This window comes from Eleutherodactylus coqui, chromosome 10 (genome assembly GCF_035609145.1).
Source record: "Eleutherodactylus coqui strain aEleCoq1 chromosome 10, aEleCoq1.hap1, whole genome shotgun sequence".
NCBI classification, from domain to species: domain Eukaryota; kingdom Metazoa; phylum Chordata; class Amphibia; order Anura; family Eleutherodactylidae; genus Eleutherodactylus; species Eleutherodactylus coqui.
The window spans coordinates 48301631-48320693 of NC_089846.1; the positions used below are offsets into that span (position 1 = coordinate 48301631).

Sequence of the window (19063 nt, forward strand, 5' to 3'; positions counted from 1 at the left end):
GGTAGCTGACAGCATGGAGCTGTCATCCCGGGCTGTTCGGAGCCCCCCCCGGCATTGCGATCGGCGCTATGCAATGGATAGCGCCGATCGCAAAAAAAGTAAATAAATGTACATAAAAGTTAAAGATTCAGCTGCTCCGATGGATCGGATCCATCGGAGCAGCTGAAATTACTCACCGAGGTCTGGCACGCTGCTCCCCGCTCTCCTGCCGCTCCGGGGCCCGAAGCCGGTCTTCTGCGCATGCGCGCCAGGCGGCATTACGTCAGCCGCATGCGCAGAAGGCTCGGCGGCGCGGGAGATTTAAAATCTCCTGGCTCCCGGCTCCTGTAGGTAGCCGGGAGGCAGGAGATGTCAGCGGGGACTGCGGTGAGCGGTCCCCGGTACCGCGATCGCCGTTATCCAATGGTTAGCGGCGATCGCGAAAAAGTTTAAAAAAAGTTTAAAAAAAGTCAGTTTCACCTCCCCTCATGGATCGGATCCATGAGGGGAGGTGAAAATACTCACCCCCAGTCCTCAGCGGTGTCCCGATGTCCCGGGACCCGAATCCCCGTCTGCGCATGCGCGCCCGATGATTGACATCGGGCGCGTGCACAGACGGGCTCGAGCCCCGGGGAATTTAAAATCCCTCTGCTTCTGGCTGCCATGTGTAGCTAGGAGCAGAGAGATTATACCGGGGACATGATCACTGTCATCCAATGGATGACAGTGATCATGTAAAGTGAAAATAAAGTGTAAAAAAGTTAAAAAAAAAAAAAGTTAAAAAAAGTTTAAAAAGCGTACGTTTCATCTCCCCTCATGGATCATATCCGTGAGGGAGGATGAAAGTACGTACCTAAGGCCCCCAGATTTATCCGCGGACCTTACCACAGCTTCTGCACACGCGCCCGTCGCCAAAATGGCGGGCGCATGCGCAAAAGCTGTGGATTGCCAGGATAATTTAAATTCTCCCTGCTCCTGGCTACAAAACGTAGCCAAGAGCATGGAGATTTAATGGGGGTCCGCGGTGAGCGGTTCCTGGTCACGTGTTCGCCATTATCCAATAATGGCGATCACGTAAAAGTAAAAAAAAAAATTTGAAGTTTCATCTCCCCTCACTGATGCGATCGGTGAGAGGAGATGAAACTTTTTACCGGAGGCCTGCGTATTTGAATCCCGACGCAATCTTCCTCCGTGGACCTTCCAGGATTCTGCACATGCGATTGCCGGCAAAAAGCCGGACACATGCGCAGGAGTCAGGGAGCCCAGGAAACTTAAAATCTCCTTGCTCCCAGCGACCAACGGTCGCCGAGAGCCTGGAGCAGTGACCAGGGGCCTCGTTGAGCGTTCCCCAGTCACGTGATAAAAAGGTAGCGATCTACCTTAGGCCGGTCTCACATGACCGGATAGGAATGACGGATTCCGCATGCGTCTGATCCGTGGTAATACGCAGATCAATCGCATTGGATTACACAATTCCGCTCACATTAGCGGGTCAGAATTGCGTTATCCACTCGCAGAAAAGAGAACGCAGCAGGTTCTATTTTACTGCGGATATCGGCAACATAGAGCCCATTGTGCTCCATGGTTGCGAATATACCCGCAGCCCATACGCAACTACGTTGTATACGGGCTGCGGGTACCCGCGTCATCGCTAAGCGATGGTGCGGGAAATACAAACAAAGGTGTACTGTGCATGACCGCCTGTGTGAGTAGGCAGTTATGCGCAGTACATTACGCAGCCGTACGCAGGGTCACAGCCGGGCTCACAGATGGGATCCGCTGTGGGCCTCCGCAAGCGGATTCCGCCTGCACCCGCGTGAGCCCGGCGTTATTCAGACCGCTACCTGTGAGACGTATTTTACAAGAAGCCCCGGGAACGCTCGCTTTCCTGCAGTTCCAGGAGCACCTTGTTGAGCGCCTTCTGTGTGAGACCGCCGCACCTCATCAAGCTTACGGAGACTCACGGAACGCCACTTTTTACACCCCATCCCCGCCGCTGAGGTCATGAAATACCCCCAAAAAGCATGAGAGGAGGGGGGGGGGGGATACCCGGTTTTATTGCCCCATGGGCCCATTCCAACCAGCCTCCGTAATTACCCCTGTCATTGGAAATACTACACAGTTCACATTTTTACTTTTATCTAAGATTTGCGAACGCCAAAAAGGGCGTGGAGGGGGAGGGGGGGAATTTTTAGGGAGTCAATCTTTATTCTGTACAAATAAGCAATGGGGCCTGGAATTTATTCAGTTGTGCCCTAAAATCCAACAGGTGTTCCGTCCTTTATAGGCCTTGCCATGCGTCCTGTAAGTAGATTAGGGCCACAATGGGTATGTTTCTGAACTCGGGACAAACGGGGGTATCCATTTTGGGGTGAACGTCTTCATTCCTATGTACACTGTACAAAAAAACTGTTTTTAAATTGAAAAAATTGTCAAAAAAATTGAAAATCGTAACTTTTTCCTTCTGCTTTGCTTAGATTCATTCAAATACTGTGGGGTCAAAATACGCAGTACACCCCTAGATGAATTCGTTAAGGGGTCTAGTTTTCAAAATGGGGTCATTTGAGGGGGTTCTTTATAGTTTTGGCCGCTCAATGGCTCTATAAGTGGGCAATGGGGCCTGAAATTTATTCAGTGGTACCCTGAAATCCAACGGGTATTCCTTTCATTGTAGGCCTAGCCATGGGTCCTGTAAGTCTATTAGGGCCACAATGGGTATGTTTCTGAACACGGGACAAACAGGGGTATCCATTTTGGGGTGAAAGCCTTCATTTATATGTGTGCTGTACAAAAAAAACTGTTTTTAAATTGACACAATAGCCCAAAAAATGAAAATCCTATTTTTTTCCTTTTGCTTTGCTTGAATTTATTCAAAAACTGTGGGGTCAAAATATGCAGTACATCCCTAGATAAATTCGTTAAGGGGTCTAGTTTTCAAAATGGGGTCACTTGTGGGGGTTCTATATGGTTTTGGGCGCTCAAGAACTCTACAAGTGGGCAATGGGGCCTAAAAGGACTTCAAGCAAAATCTATGTTCTGAAAGCCACCGATTACTCCTTTTATTTTGGGCCCCGTTGTGCATGCGGACATAAGATTAGGGCCACAATGGGTATATTTCTGAAAACAGCACAAACAGGGGTATCCATTTTGGGGTGTAAGTCTTCCTTCATGTGTGTGCTGTACAAAAAAAGCTGTTTTTAAAATGACAGAATTGCCAAAAAAACAAAAATCCAAATTTTTTCCTTTTGCTTTGCTTGAATTTATTCAAAAACTGTGGGGTCAAAATGCGCAGTACACCGCTAGATAAATTCGTTAAGGAGTCTAGTTTTCAAAATGGGGTCATTTGTGGGGGTTCTCTATGGTTTTGGGCGCTCAAGAACTCTACAAGTGGGCAATGGGGCCTAAAAGGACTTCAAGCAAAATTTGTGTTCCGAAAGCTACCGGTCGCTCCTTTCATTTTGGGCTCCGTTGTGTATCCAGACATAAGATTAGGGCCACAATGGGTATGTCTCTGAACACGGGACAAACAGGGGTATCCATTTTTGGGTGCAAGTCTTCCTTCATATGTGTGCTGTACAAAAAAAGCTGTTTTTAAAATGACAGAATTGCCGAAAAAACGAAAATCACAATTTTTTCCTTTTGCTTGGTTTGAATTCATTCAAAAACTGTGGGGTCAAAATATGCAGTACACCCCTAGATAAATTCCTTAAGGGGTCTAGTTTTCAAAATGGGGTCATTTGTGGGGGGTTTCTATGGTTTTGGTCGCTCAAGAACTCTACATGTGTGCTATGGGGCCTAAAAGGACTTCAAGCAAAATTTCTGTTTTGAAAGACACTGACTACTCCTTTCATTTTGGGCCCCGTTGTGGACTCAGATATAACAATAGGGCCACAATGGGTATATTTCTGCACACGGGAGAAATAGGGGTATCCATTTTGGGGTGTAAATCCTGATTTTCATGTAAACTATAGGAAAAAAATATGTCTTTAAAATGACAGATTTGCAAAAATATGAAATTTTATTTTTTCTCCTCTAAATTGAATTAATTCCTGAAAAAAAACTGTGGGGTCAAAATACTCATGACACCCCTCAGTGAATACATTAAGGGGTGCAGTTTTTAAAATGAGGTCATTTGGGGGGGTATCTATTATTCTGACACTCATGAGCCTTTCCAATCTCGGCTTGGTATAGGAAAACAAAGTGTTCCTCAAAATGCTAAAAAGTAATGTTAAATTTGTACGTCTCCTAAATAGTTAAAAAAAAACGAAAGTTTTTCCAATGTGCGCCCAAAATAAAGTAAACGGGTGGAAATATAAATCTTAGCAAAAATTTCTATATTATGTTTGCACATATTTAAGATATTGCAGTTGGAAATGTGAAAAAATGACGATTTTTTCAAAATTTTCCCAATTTTGGCGCTTTTAATAAATAAACACAATTTCTATCGGTCTATTTTTTTCGCCTAAATGAAGCACAACATGTGGCGAAAAAACAATGTCAGAATCGCTTGGATATGCAAAACCTTTCTGGTGTTTTTCCATGTTAAAGTGACACATGTCAGATTTGCAAAATTTGGCCTGGTCATTAAGGCGCAAACAGGCTTGGTCACTAAGGGGTTAAATGTTGTTCCATAGTTTCGTAATTTCTCGAGGCAACTAACAAATCATCTAAATAAGGTATTATACAGATACCCTGATTCCTAAGGAATTCTATCGGTTCTATCATTACATTTGAAAAAATTCTTGGGGTGGTTGAAATGCCAAACAGCAGACAGACAAACTGAAAATTTTTTTACTTCATTCTGACTGCAAACCTAAGGAATTTTTGGTACGCAGGATGAATAGGTATTTCAAGTCGATCGTACACATAACGTCTGACTGATTAATCAACAAAATTGTAGAGTTCACGGTTTCCATTTTGAAATGGCGATTATATATGTAATTCTTAAGGGATTTTAAATTCAGAATGATTCTAAAAGAACCATTTGGTTTTGGCACCAAAAATAATGGCGAATAATACCCAAACCCTCGCTGTGAGGAATGGACTGGAACCACCGCCCCCATCTGTAACAGGTTCCCTACCCCTTCTTCTAATCTAGTTTGCAGAAAGGGGGGACTGGTTTGGGGTAACCAAAAATTTCCTAGGAGGCAAGGAATCAAACTCAATTTTATACCCTGACTGAAATAATTTCCAATACCCAGGAATTCTGAGTTACCTGAGGCCATCTCCCTGCAAACTGGCGTAACCTGCCCCCTACCGGAATTGTTGGATTATTTTCGTTCTGGCCTTGGCGGGAAAAAAGGGGAAAATTTACTCTTACCTACCTTTGCGTAAGACCACCTGCCCGTCTTGCCTTTGCCTCTTTGGCCTCTGGAACGAAAGGACTGCCTGAACCCTGTGCCGCTTCTGGCTGAGAAATCTGATGAGAACACCTTCTTGTCTCCTGCCTTTTTTAGAATTTTGTCCAGCACAGGACCAAATAAGTATTACCCTTGGAAGGGGATTGAGCACAACTTGTTTTTTGAAGCGATGTCACTCGACCATGCTCGGAGGCACAGCGCACGCCTAGCGGTATTGCATAATGCTGCATTTTTTGCTGAAAACCGGACTGATTCGGCTAAAGCATTAGCCAGAAAGTCCGCTGCTTTTTTTTTAACAAAGGAATGCATTCTGCTAATTCCTCTCGAAGTTTTCTGCCTCAAATGCGACTCTAATTGTGACAGCCATATGAACATGGAACGAACGACTGAGGTAGCCGCGATGTTAGCGTCTATCAGGTTGGCTTGAGGAGCCCGTCCACCTTCCGGTCCATGGGATCCTTAAGCCGTGAAGCAGCCTCAAATGGGAGTGCTGTCTTTTTAATTAATTTAGCGACTTGAATGTCGACTTTCAGAACGGTGTCCCATAATTTAGTCTAGTCAGCGGAGAACAAGAGCCTGTCCTTGAAGTCTTTGGACGTAGACAACCGTTTCTCTGCCTCTTCCCACTCATCTTCCACCAGTTGTTTTAGTGTTTGATTAACAGGAAAACACTTGAAACGTCTTGTTCTCAGCCCGCCAAACATCTCGTCCTGAATGGACCTGGGTTGTTGGACGTCTGATACTTCCATTGTATTACGAAATGCTGTTATTAGCTCTTCTAAATCACAGTTTGAAAAGGAATACTTTTTTTTCGTCATCCTCTAGGAGGACCAGCGTGTACAAGTCTGAAAGTTCACCTTAAGACATATCCAAGTGTGACTCATTGGCGTCCGAAGAAGCCAAGTCCTGCATTTGAGACCTTTTTACAGGTCTAGACAACCCAGGTTGGGAAGCAGGAACGGTTTTAATTGCCTGGACTTCCTCCCGCACCTTTAGGTGAATACCTTCCATTAAGGATTGTTGTTCCTCTTTAACAATTTTAGACGTGCACTCGACACATACAAGTTTTTTCATATTATCCTCCAGTTTTTTGGCGCATAATGCGCACTTCCTGAGCCTTCTTTTGGATTCCATCTTTTTGGATGCATCCTCCTGCAATGGGAATGCAGAAGAGGCTATTAAATTGAAGGATAATGGTGCAGTTAGACAGGAGGTCTTTTTGTCACACTTGCTGCACTTCCCGTGTCTCCTTTCACAGTTTCCATTCTCCTGCAGAGCTGGTAGGAAGAAGTCTGGACAGTATTCCCAAAAGGGTGGGCTGCCAGGGAAAAGGACACCTTTTAATTTTGAATTTGGCGCCTCTAGACGTGTTCCCGGCGTCTGGGTCCGCCCCCAGCATATGACATCATTAGCGGCACACCCCAAACGTGCACGCGTCATCAGCCGGTGCGGCGCGTCCAGCAAGTGTGGCTGCGTCACTCGCAGGCGTGGCCGTGACACCAGCAGTCGCAGCGCGTCATTAACAAGCACGGCCGCGTCATTGGCCGACGCAGCGTGCCTCTGACATAGCCGTCCCGCAGCCAACACGCCGCAAGTCACCACGCCATGGTGACAGGTAAGGAAGCCGACCAGGGGAAGTCTGGGACCAGCAGAACCCAGACCTTTTGTAATTATATTTCTTTTTTTGCCTCCTCCGCACAGATGCCCAGCCTTTGTGGAGGGGCCCTTATGCTCCAGCAGAAAACCACCGGACTTCCCCCCCCCCCCCCCGCAGGAATGTGCAACATTTGCAGGACGGTGGTGCGAAAATCTACCAAATCCAGGTAAAAAAAATCCGTCCTCGGCACACACGGAACATTCCCTGTGTCCCGTTGGGACAGGAAGAACACTGGAGAATGGTGGTGGGTGGCAGCCTTTTAAACTCTCCTCTTTTTATCCCAACAAGGTCAAAGGTCAACCTCCATGTGTGTTGTCAGGATGGACGAAGTGGGGAAAAAAATCATTGTTTTCATTGGGACAGGAAAACATATCGCATGGCGTGCGATTTGAGGTTTCCTATTAAAAATGGGAAACATTGCCGATCCTCTGACGTGGCTGAAAGCTGTGCCAGAGGATGGCAACATCACAGAAGTGATGGGAGGCGCTTTTGACAGCATGTGCGTGATATTGGGCCAAGTTTCCCTGCCTGATATCGCACTTGCCCATGTGCGGCTAGCCTGAATGAAGTCTTCTAAACATCTGACTACTGTAAAGTCAGCTCTGACTATAAGGCTGGGTTCTCACACGCCGGATTCCCACCGGAAATCTCGTGCTTATGGACATGCTGTGGCCAGCGAATCCGTACCCCAGCGCCGGCTTTGCCACAATGGATTCACCGGCCCGTGTGGATGAGATTTCTGAAAAATCTCGTCCATATGCCTGGCTAATACTGGCATTAGCGGCCGCAGGCTGATTTGCCGCAACGAAATTCCAGACAGAATTTCCGCGGCAAATCCGCCCTGTGTGAACCCAGCCTTAGAGACAGGAAATAAATCTCGGTGCGGTAACTCTCTATCCCGGCAGCAGACATCGGAGTGTGAGTGGAGCATTGCAGAACGCGGGAGCGCCTTCAGTAATTCTATATACACCAGTAAAAGATGGAACTGCATAGAAATAAAGGTTCAAATATTAACACGGCACATTATAAAGGCAGATAACAGAAGTAATGTATCCATATATATTCAGAATGTGAAATTCAGCTTCACGTTGAGGGAATCTTAAATTTCACCATAAATATTACATTTCTTTCCTGAGAGAATAAAGTGTCTTTATATTAAATAGCGCTTCACATAAGACAGTGCAAACATTTTTCACAGTATCTTTATGCTACTACAGTGTACAGCGTCACACAGAGCCACCATAACTGTAGGATGAAGCCATGGGCACTCCAGATGCTGCTGCATGGAAGTGTCATACGGAGTTAAGTTAAAGGGATACTATGAATAATATGGTATCCAAAAGGAGAAAGGCCATATGAATGTAAAACAGCGAGCCTCAATATACAGACAGGCATATAGAAGTAGAGAAGGGTCCAATAGACTTCTATAGAACCCAGCCATGGGTATGAGCCTGTAAGTTTTCACATCTGCCACAACTGTCCAAGTGTCATTCCTTCGGGAGACATGATAGTCGGGTGTCAGAGAGGAGAGCTGCTCATGGTAATGTTTTCTGCATTATTTAGAAACAGATTCATGAAGTATGGACAGCACACGGGCGGCATCTGAGTGCTGGCCGCTTTTTTTTTTGCATCCCCATTGACTTGAACAGGCAAGTCTTAAAAGCAAAATGGATCAGAACAGTGAATGTCATTTTTTTCATGCAATCTGTGCGTTTGTGTTAGAAAAAACAAAAACGGATGTGTGTTTTGGCACATTGAAAACGACGGGTCCATGTGGTGTCCAAGTCTAATCTGTTGTGGACTTGAATGGTACATGAATTACCCGCAGAAAAACGCCTCCCATCACTTCAGGTAAACTACCATGTTTCCCCAAAAATAAGACCTAGCTAGACTACATAAAAAAAAACAAAAAAACATTACCTAGTAGTCGCAGTCCGGTTCCCTCTCGCTGCTCTCTAAGCTTCTGTAGCTCGGCCGACAGAACATCATTTGCTGGACGCGGAATTCATAAATCCAGCCTCCAGGAAGCGATGGCTTTGATTGGCTGAGAACACCAGTCGCTGAACCAATCAATGCAGCACTTGCTGAACCAACACGACAGCTGTGATTGGCTGAGAGCAGCGCTCGCTGAACCAATCAGAGCCATTGCTTCCTAGAGGTGGAATTTAGGAATCCTGCAACCAGCAAGTGATGTTCTTTCGGTGGCCAAGGAGTGTAGGATGCACGGCGGAGCTACGGAACCTCGGAGACCAGAATGAGGGACCCAGACAGGGCCGGCTAGGCGAGTAAAATAAGCCATTCCCTGAAAATAAGACCTAGTGCCTCTTTTGGGGCAAAAATTAATATAAGACAAAGTCTTTATTTTCGGGGAAACACAGTAGTGATCCTCAAGTGTAGAATTGGCAAGAGTTCCCCATTGTTTTCAATGGAAAACCTCGCATCGCACTTCTGTGCACATAGCACGCCGTTTGAAGTATTTTCTGGCCCCATTGAAAACAATGGCCGATGCTTTCCAAGAGAACGCACAAGATTAGGGCATGTTATCATTCTTTCCCACACCACGATGCAGCAAAAGAAAAAAAAATCTCTCATGTATATGATCAAATTCAAACGAATGGGGTTCATAATCGTGCGAGATTTGCGCGTCTTAAAACACAGAAATCTTGCGATTTTCTCAGGTCGTGTGAAAGCAGCCTCGGTGTTATAACCCTGTTAATCAGCTACATGGATTATTGCTTTGTGTGCGACTCGTATGCAGTAAGTCCTGCATGAACAGGTCACACGGAGATGCAGGGATGGTAAGATTCTTGTATCCCTTTTAGAGCGAAACGCCAAGAAATAAATACAACGGCAGTCTGCAACATCACATTTATTGTCTAGTTCCTTCATAACTTGAAATACTTTGGAAATGTAACCCTTCATAAAATAGGAATGACACTAAAATATTTACAGAGTAGTTTACAGAACTATTCACAAAAAAGCTACAAGACAATCGAAAAGTGCGCCAAAGCTCACAGGAATAAAATGAACGGAGGCGTCTACAGCGTTTGATGTTCTTACCTGTACATCACTAAACCATGTAATAAGACTGTGGAAAGGATCAGGAGGCTCTTCTTAAAAATGGAGAAACCCCTGGATCATCCTTATGTCACTTAAAGTGACTCTTTGGACCTGGAGAAACAAAGATGGCCGCACCACTTCTCCGACTACCTGATGCCCACTGTGTATTAGTATTCATTGGTAGTCGAAGACACTACATGCTGGTTGATCAACACTAGTGTAGGTGTCTTCGAGTAATGATTCAGACTAGAGCACAGTGTGTGTAAAGTAGTCAGAGAAGCGGCCATCTTTGTTTCTCCAGGCCCAGAGGGACACTTTAAAGTAGAGTCTATAACTGAGAAGATCCTTGAATGGGTAAAGTAACAAGATGATTGAGGATGGATCGCTCCGTTAGCCAATCCTCTCCGGGACAGCACATGAGGTCACTCATCAGATCTTTCACAGCTTCAATAAGGCTTTCACTGATTTCGAACAGGAAATGTTACAATGGTTTTTACACCTCCAACTCTTGTGAAAAATGGAAATGCCTAAAAGACTATGGGACCGCCGATAGATTTCAGAAAGAAACAATGGGGAAGGATCTACTAAACAAAATGTGGCAATTTTGTCACAAAGTGCCCCAAATAATAAAGTTTACAGCTGGTTTACTGACCTCTACATATAATAACTGATTTAGGATCTCAAACGCAGCTTAAATAATCTACCATATTAAAGTGCACCCCCGCTCTTGTAGTTCAGCTTTTCCTTTATGGCACTTTGTAATATATTTCATGAGGAAGACATTCTGTTATGCTTAATCAGAACTCCGGACCCTTCATATAGAACTGGCTGACTTTTGGTAGATTCTAATGAGATATTAAAGGGGTTGTCGGGTTGTAGATTACGGATGGCCTATTCCTAGGATAGGCTATCAAGAGTAGATCTATGGGTGTATCTGCTGTCTGGGACCCCTTAGAAATCAGACTTTCACTGTGGGGATGCACTTTTGCACTGAGCTGATTTCTGCAGGAAGCAAATAGCTCTATTCCCACTGCAGTGGCCAGGCTTGGTATTGCAGACCTCGGCCTTAAGCACCCTTTTACGCTCAATGATTATCGTTCAGTTTATCATTGGATGGTGGGAAACTGAACAATTATCGCTCCACGTAAACACTGCCAGCAACGGAAAGACAAATAATTTGTTGACTTAACATTCGTCATTCAGTTTATGTAGACATAAAAAAAAAATCAAACAATGATCGGCCAGTGTGAACAGGAAGTCATTAGTTTATGAACTGCTGCCTGTTTACTGTGAATGCAGGTGAGTGGAAGCACTACTATAATGCTCCGCCTTCATTTACTGAATGATTATTGATACTGTGTGAAAGCGCAGGAGCGATAATCGTTGGGATGACTGCCTGTGTAATGGGAATGGAGATGGGCGGCCGGAAGGGATCTCCAGTCCACTCTGCCTTCATTTACTGAATGATTTTTGCTCCTGTATAAAAGCACAGGAGTAATTATCATTGGGATGGCTCTGGGGTGCTGAAGCACCTGGCAAATGGGTGCTTGGTATTGCAGACCATTCACTTTAATGGGAACTTGGCATGTAATACCAAGCCTGGCCACTGCGGTGGGAACAAAGCTGTCTGCTTCATGCAAAAATCTTCTGAGTTCACAAATGCCCCAAGACCACGAAAAGTTGATCAGTGGGGGTCCTGGATGGTACTATTAATTCCCTATACTGCAGTTGGGCCATCAATAGTTTACAACTAGATATCTCCTTTAAGCTTTAGGATTACAAAAAGGGTCTGCTTATTTCCATTCCACAAACAGTGCCACTTTGGTAAATGGACCGTTTCAGGTATTGCAGCTTAGATTGATTCACATGAATGTGGTCAGCTGAAACACCAGGAATAGAAGCAGAGCCATATCTAGGAAAACAAAAATTAACCCATCAAACCTCCTTTTTTATGTCCTGAGAACCGGTTTAAAGTAATCTGCTGCCACTGGATCACAGTTCCATTAGATCATATAAAATGAAGGAAGAATCAGTGAGAGGAAGGATTTACCAAATGACTCCTTCCCTTTTAACCAACCTACATGGTAATCCAGCTGCTCATGTACATTTGGTCATCAGCTCATGCAGAAGTTACCACTTATTAGGTCTGCTTATACTACTGTATATAACATATACTGTATATTGCAAGTTATGTAATTGGCCTGGAAGTGGCAATATGTCAGACTATAAAGAGAAAGCCATTGTTCACATCAGGAAAGTCATAGAGCGGGCAGGCGCCTCTACACTACAGGCTCGCTTGTGGATGTGTACTATATCAGACCCCCGTTCCTCCATAACCGGATCCTGGCTGCAGCTCTCCACCAATGACCCAACCTCCGGTTAACAAGGCACTGTACATATGCATTCAAATGTCAGTATAGAATTGCCCTTCATCTACCCCATGCCATTAAGTGTCTATTTACAAACACCTTTCCAATGAGGTGAATTACGATTGTATCATTTGATGCTCTGATACTAACTACATAAAACACTGGTAAACAGCAGTAACTAAAATGGATATTCCTATAACCAGTTAATAAATAATACAATACAGTGTGGAATCGGTTCTCTCATCCCAAAAAGGATTCTTCCATCCAGGTTTATGTATTATGTTCTGAATCCTCCCATTGATTCACCATTGGAATGAGCAACGCCTTCAGCTTATTTAAAGTTGACCCCATCTACTAAGATCTCCGTAATATGGAGGAGTGAACTATGTGCATCTATGGGGGACACAAGTAGTTGACCCCCAGATTATTACTTCAATGACTACTGACTTTAGAGGTTTTTTTTCTTCATGTAGGACTTTTCTTTGCACAAATACATTAGGGTTGCAAAAGCTCGGATGGATTGTTGCCGACGTCACTTTTTGCGGGTGTACAGCACAGGGGATAAAGTCATTTTTCTGCAAGCTTCCCAGCAGAAAACTAACGGATTGGCTCGGTATGAATCCTCTTTCGTTAAAGCCCACTGTGGAATGTACTTCTTTTTCATATATGCCAACAGGAACAACTTTGGCAACATCATCTACATCTTCCCTTGGACCAGCCATGGAACATGATTGTGAGATCCTGAGGAAATGAAGATAAAATGTTGTTAGAAAGAATAGAAAGCGAGAGAAGTTATTATGGAATAGAGTTGGAAGGGACCTCCAGGGTCATCTGGTCCAGCCCCTGCTCAGGGGGTATATAGTCATATACACATGCCCTTTGTAAGGGGCACACAACAAAGACTGATACTTAAAGAAATACCACTGCACAAGTATTCCCCACTTGATAACCCGCTAGTACAGCCGTTATCCTTCTGTTCTTGGTCGCCAACACCACTAGTGCTTGTCTTCTATGGCATTAACCCCTTAAAGATTCGGCTGAGTTCGGTACTTTATGACGTTATCATTTTGGGGGATTTTAACCTACACTTTACAAAGGCGACTTCTATGTTTGCATCTAAACAGCTATATAAGGGTTTGTTTGTTGCGGGGCAAGCTGTAAAATTTTATTAGTACCATTTCAACTTTTATTAAAAAAAATAATTAAAAAAAATCCATCAATGCTGCCATTTTTATTATTCACCATGCTGTAGAAATGACATGACAACTTTTTTCTGTGGATCATATGATTATGACGATATCAAAAGTGTGTATTTTTTCACATTTTTCTACTTTTGTATAATAAAACCCCCTTTTGGAAAAATTATTTTTAACTTTGCTGCATCTGAAGATGCATATTTTTCAATCAACGCAGCTATGGGTGCTTGTTTTTAGCATGATGAGCCGTACTTTTTATTGGTACATTTTGGGGTACACAAGACACTTTTGAACACTTTAACCTGTTTTTGGAAGTGGAAGGTTCAAAATAACATTAAATACTCTTGAGATCGTCAGATAATGGTGCAAAAAAAATTACAATTCAATCCATACGGCTATTCTCAATACAGCCAGGGGTTCACTGCCTATATCATTATACACTAAATATAAGCAACGTATCCTCCAATATGAAGGCAAATCCCATTCTAAAAGTCCTCCCTAATGTTCCTAGTAGTAAACATACAACCCAGTCTAATTACGACCATAAACTCTTTCCACCTTTGTCAAGACTGTAGCTCTGCCCATGCACGAATAGTGAGACGGTTACCATCCATACCAAGGTGGTGAGAATTTGTGTTCATAGTACGTGAATTTTAAACATTTTTATTGGTTACTATTGTGGTTAGTAAATTATTAGTAAATAATAGAATCTAGTAATAAAGAGGTCTAAAAAGTTGGTTATATTATTATTTTCTTTACTATGTTCCTATAGGGGACTTAAAACTCCGATTCTATGATCAATCAGATAAATACACTGCAACACCTTTGCACTGCAGTGTCTTCTTGCTCTTTTTTTTATAGTACCAGCCATGGCAGACCCGAAAACCACTGTTAGACCTCCATTTGCACTTTGGCCCATTCGTCCTCTGCGATTGGATGGCGGAGGGTCAATGACATCACAAAGGGAGGTTCCTTTCTTGTTAATTGCTTACATGCTGCAATTAACACTGACAGCGCCATGTAAGTGGTTAACAGACGAAATTAGAAAGATTTCAAAATTTCGTCAGCTGCTGCAGGGCCCGGCTGTCACTTAGGGTTGACCGCTGCAGATGTCGTGGGCTCACAACTATATGCTGTACATGTACAGCACTTGGCGAGAACAGTTAGCCCATTATATACATGTACATCATGGGACAGGAAAGAATTAGGAACTCATTGAAGCAGGTTTACTAACATGATCGTGCCTACACCTTGTTGCAAAACATGCCAAAATTTGGCACAATTCTCAGCATAAGGTTGTAGACCTATTTACGAAGCAAACCCACTAGAACTCAGGACAATGTTCGTGTGTTCGTCAATCTAACTGTAGATCACATAGCCGTGCTGCATTAGCGGAGTTCTACTAAGTTTTATCATCAGTACAGTAAAAGGTCAAATAAAGCCGTTGTATAAAGCTACACTTGAAAAATAGCCTTTCCCCTACTGCTTTGTGAAGATCACATGGCAAAGGCTCCATCAGAACATGTCCTGTTATGCTCTATTCTTCACATCTTTTATACCTCTACGACCTATTCTTCATGCCCATAATTCCCATAATCCATGAAAGAGCAGAAGTGTCTCTTCTTCAGAGCTGATTAAATGTACCAGTGAAAAGAAGCTTACAAAACCTCTTCTGAGTGCAATACGGGTAGCCTGAGATTACAATGCCCCATGTCTAGGCCAATCCCTACATGATAGATAATACCTTTATAGCTATGATGCACTGGCTATGCGGGTCAGAATTATGCAAATAAGGGAGATCGTACAATACCTCTACAGCGCCACCTATTGGAAGGCAGCATTCCTGTAAGTCAATGTTAGACTCTTCACATTACTGTACTGTGTACAGAGTGCAAACTACAGAAGACAGGATTACTACATATTAATTATGTGAACATACACAGTACTAGTGTACATGAAGTCAGTGTAACTACACACTGGGCTACTGTGCATTAGCGTCCAAGTGAGCATGCACAGTATATTCGTATCTGAGAATACACAACAGAATACTGCACATTAGGGTCTATGTGAATGGACAGATTTTATTTGTTTTACCCATTTCTATAGTGTGGGGCAAGTATGGGGTCTTTGGGGAGCGCCGTGTAGGACTCCGCTGCTATACTCTGCTAGCTGAGTCCGCCATGGCCGTGGGCATGAGGCCTTGGTCAGATTTGAACCCAGGACACCAGTGTTGCAAGGCAACAGATGTAGCAATAGTTAGTCAAACAGAGACATATAGAGCTCACCTACACCATGTGATGATATTCACCCAGCCATAGGGAGTGCTAAGGACAGCCTAAGAGCACACGTACAAGAAGGAAAAGTCCAGCACCTCCGAGAAAAAAAAATCAATTCTTCTTTATTATTCTATTAGATTGCAGGATAAGAGTCCAGAGCACAGTGCAAACCTTTATGCGTTTTTGAGCCACATAATGGCTCTTGTTCACTGAACAAGAGCCATTATGTGGCTCGAAACGCGTAGGCTTTGTACTGCACTATGGAGTTTTACACTACAATCTCACGAAATAATGAAGAATTGATTTTATTCTGGGAGATGCTGGACTTTTCCTTTCTGAAGTAATAGTTAACATGACTAGCACATCGTAATAACTGAAATGTACCACAATACTGAAAATGGAGTTATTATAATACGTCAAATGTGAAGTTGACATTTGCTAAATCTGTGCACAGAAGAGCTGGATGTTACTGTCTTTGTAAACGGATCAATGTCAAACAAGGAAACCAACTTGCTGCAGCCCCTTGAAATATGCATGTTCAATATGTTCCTATACCTGGGGCAGCCAAACAAAGAGAGACTTAATGAGATCTTTATACCTTAAAGACTCAGCTTTCTTCTGTGAGAATTCGTTGGGGAGGTGAAGGAGGACTGTGTGGGAAATGAAAAAACAGGTGTTAATAGAAGTAATGCTACTTCAGATTGTGCCTACAAGTAACAGCAGGACAATGTCGCCTGACTAGATGTTCTTGTCTTTACAATCTAGACACATATACAACATTGGTATTTCTTAAAGGGGTTATCCCAAGATATGAACTTATTTCTTGTCCTGTGGATAGGGCACATGCGTCTGATCAGTGGGTGTCTGACCACAGGGAGTCTCACGGATCATAAAATTTGGGGTTCCATGTCCCCGATATGAAAGGAGTGAGAGCTGAGCATACGAATGACTTTATAGAAGTGCGGAAGACAAGCCAAGTATAGCACTTAAAGGGAATTATGACCGTATGAAAGCAAAAATAGCATTGCATGCAGCAGCTCACTATGACCAATGCAGTATGCACAGTCTGTACATGGTTGACTATAGGTGCCAGGGTTTTGCGACTTCATTTAAATGAGTTTTCCGACTTCTTACTATGAATGACCAGTCAACAACAGCAAATCAGTGGGGATCCACCGCTTGTGACCACCAGCGATCTGCTGTTCCGGCCACTGTGTGTATGAGGCTGTCTTTCAGACAGCTCCATACAGGGGTTTAGCTAAAGGCTCATGAACCCGGGTGCAAACGTTTATCTTGGAAGCCCCCTTAACTTCTCTTAACGCAGAAGTGTAACTTGAAGCTCCTGGACCCCAATGCAAAACCTATAACAGGGCCCCCAACTATAATGCTTTATTCATAGTACTGGGCTCCCTATATGGAGAAGAGAAGCCTTATGGGCCCCTAAGACTTCTGGGCCCGGGTGAAACCACATCCCTTATAGTTACGCCAGTGGCTCCATACATTGCGCAGTGGCCCCAGCTGGTATTGCATACTGAGTCTTATTGAAGTGATTGGCCCCGAGGAACAGCTGGTTTCCAAGGGTCATGAGCCTTGTCAATCTGCTACTGATGACCTACTGTGAAGATAGATCATCAATACTAAGAAGTGGAAGAACCTCTTTAGTTTGTCAAATGGTATTTGGCCCAGTGGCATGGGTAAACACAGGTAGCTCTTACTGAAGAGTTTCGTAATACTCATCTTTTAGGACAAGGGGACAAAGGGCACAGACAACAATTAGCAATGTATTACCTTCCCCTTGGCCTTGATGCCTTCTCAAAGAATTTGGTACGTGAAGCAACACTATGAAGTAAAGGAAACAACAGTAATTTTACTCCTTCCAAAGATATACTGATCTTGTACTATGCTTTAATTACTTACACGGATGCTGGAGCATCGTCTTTGACACCAGAGTTTACATCTGTTCTGGGCTCCGTTTTAGGTATCAAGGCTGGTCTACATGGTGGGTCAGGTGGTCTTACTGGAGGACGGGAAATAACTGGCCTCTCTCCTGGTGAACGGACTTTACCGATGTTTTCAAAATCGCCTAGAGATTTAAGCATTTGAAGAACAGAGTTCATGAACTGGGCACCAGCCCACTCACAGAGACTACAGTGAAAACGTGGTAATAATCGAACCTTCTCTGGGGCGGATTATAGGCCTTTTGGAAAACCCGGGAGATGCTTTAGTTGGCACAGAGTATATAGGCAGATCACCATTTATGTGGTTTGTGTTGGTCTTCCCCCCTCGGTCTTGCATCATTGAGACCATTTTTGCGACGTCCACTTCAGGGCAATCCTCTGTGCAACTTTGCGTTTCTGTTCGAGGCATCAGCTTCTTTCGTTGCAATGGAAGAGGGTGGTCACTGTTTGTGATAACGCCATTCCCATTCTGTATGGATCCGTCATCTGAATAAAATAACACTAATGGATAATTAAATAGTTAACTACAAAATAATGATTTTTTTCCCCTCCTGTACGTAGGAAGTCATTAGTGGTCCTCCTATCTACTACTGTAAATAAAGCCGAAAAGTCTCATTATTACTGTACTCTAGTGCATTTTTCAACATTCCAAGATGAAAAACCATCTTAGTCAAAATACCATCAGATTGCACTGTACCCTTATAAACTTCACTGCATATTTTGTATAATTCGTCATTTGGATATCATATTGCAAGAAATCAGGCCTGATTTATTATAAAATAGCGCTGTTGGCAACGGTAACTGCAATTTAACTTTTTTGGGCTGCATTGAAAAATGCTTTGAATTTTGATAAGGTGCTATTGACACAAGCCAACCTATTATTTAAAGACCCAAACTAGAGGCCTGGTATATCTTCAATAAACATTCTGTATACAATCTCAAAAGAAACCCCTTTTAAGACATGCCTAAAGGGATTGATCAACTTGGGCAGGTAGGTTTTGTTAAAAAAAAGTTGTACCAGGTAGCCCTGCTGCTGGAATTTACAGGAATCAGCTGGAACCTGCTAGATTAATTAAGCAGGTGTTCAATTTCCCTGCAGCTCCCCCACAGGGGAAATTCAGTATTACACTGCGTTCATTGAAATCTTGGGTTGGTTCATGAAATGCATAGAAATGCCAGGCCCTCCAATACACTCTTTATAGCCACTC

At 43.5% G+C, this 19063-nt stretch overlaps 1 protein-coding gene across 2 annotated transcripts in view; it reads right to left on the reverse strand.

The window, feature by feature from the left end:
- Nucleotides 1–9849: 9849 nt before the first annotated feature.
- OPHN1 (oligophrenin 1) overlaps nucleotides 9850–19063 on the reverse strand; it is a 115964-nt gene continuing 106750 nt past the window's right edge. The window contains exons 20-24 of one of the 2 annotated variants that reach the window (XM_066580981.1): nucleotides 18072–18341; nucleotides 17815–17980; nucleotides 17686–17736; nucleotides 16496–16547; nucleotides 9850–13166 (exon numbers count right to left, since the gene is read on the reverse strand). In XM_066580981.1, the coding sequence (XP_066437078.1) occupies nucleotides 16505–16547; nucleotides 17686–17736; nucleotides 17815–17980; nucleotides 18072–18341 (530 nt within the window). In that variant the 3' untranslated portion in view covers nucleotides 9850–13166; nucleotides 16496–16504. Of the gene's footprint in view, nucleotides 13167–16495; nucleotides 16548–17685; nucleotides 17737–17814; nucleotides 17981–18071; nucleotides 18357–19063 lie in introns of both variants that reach the window. The other variant, XM_066580980.1, reaches the window with a different exon arrangement.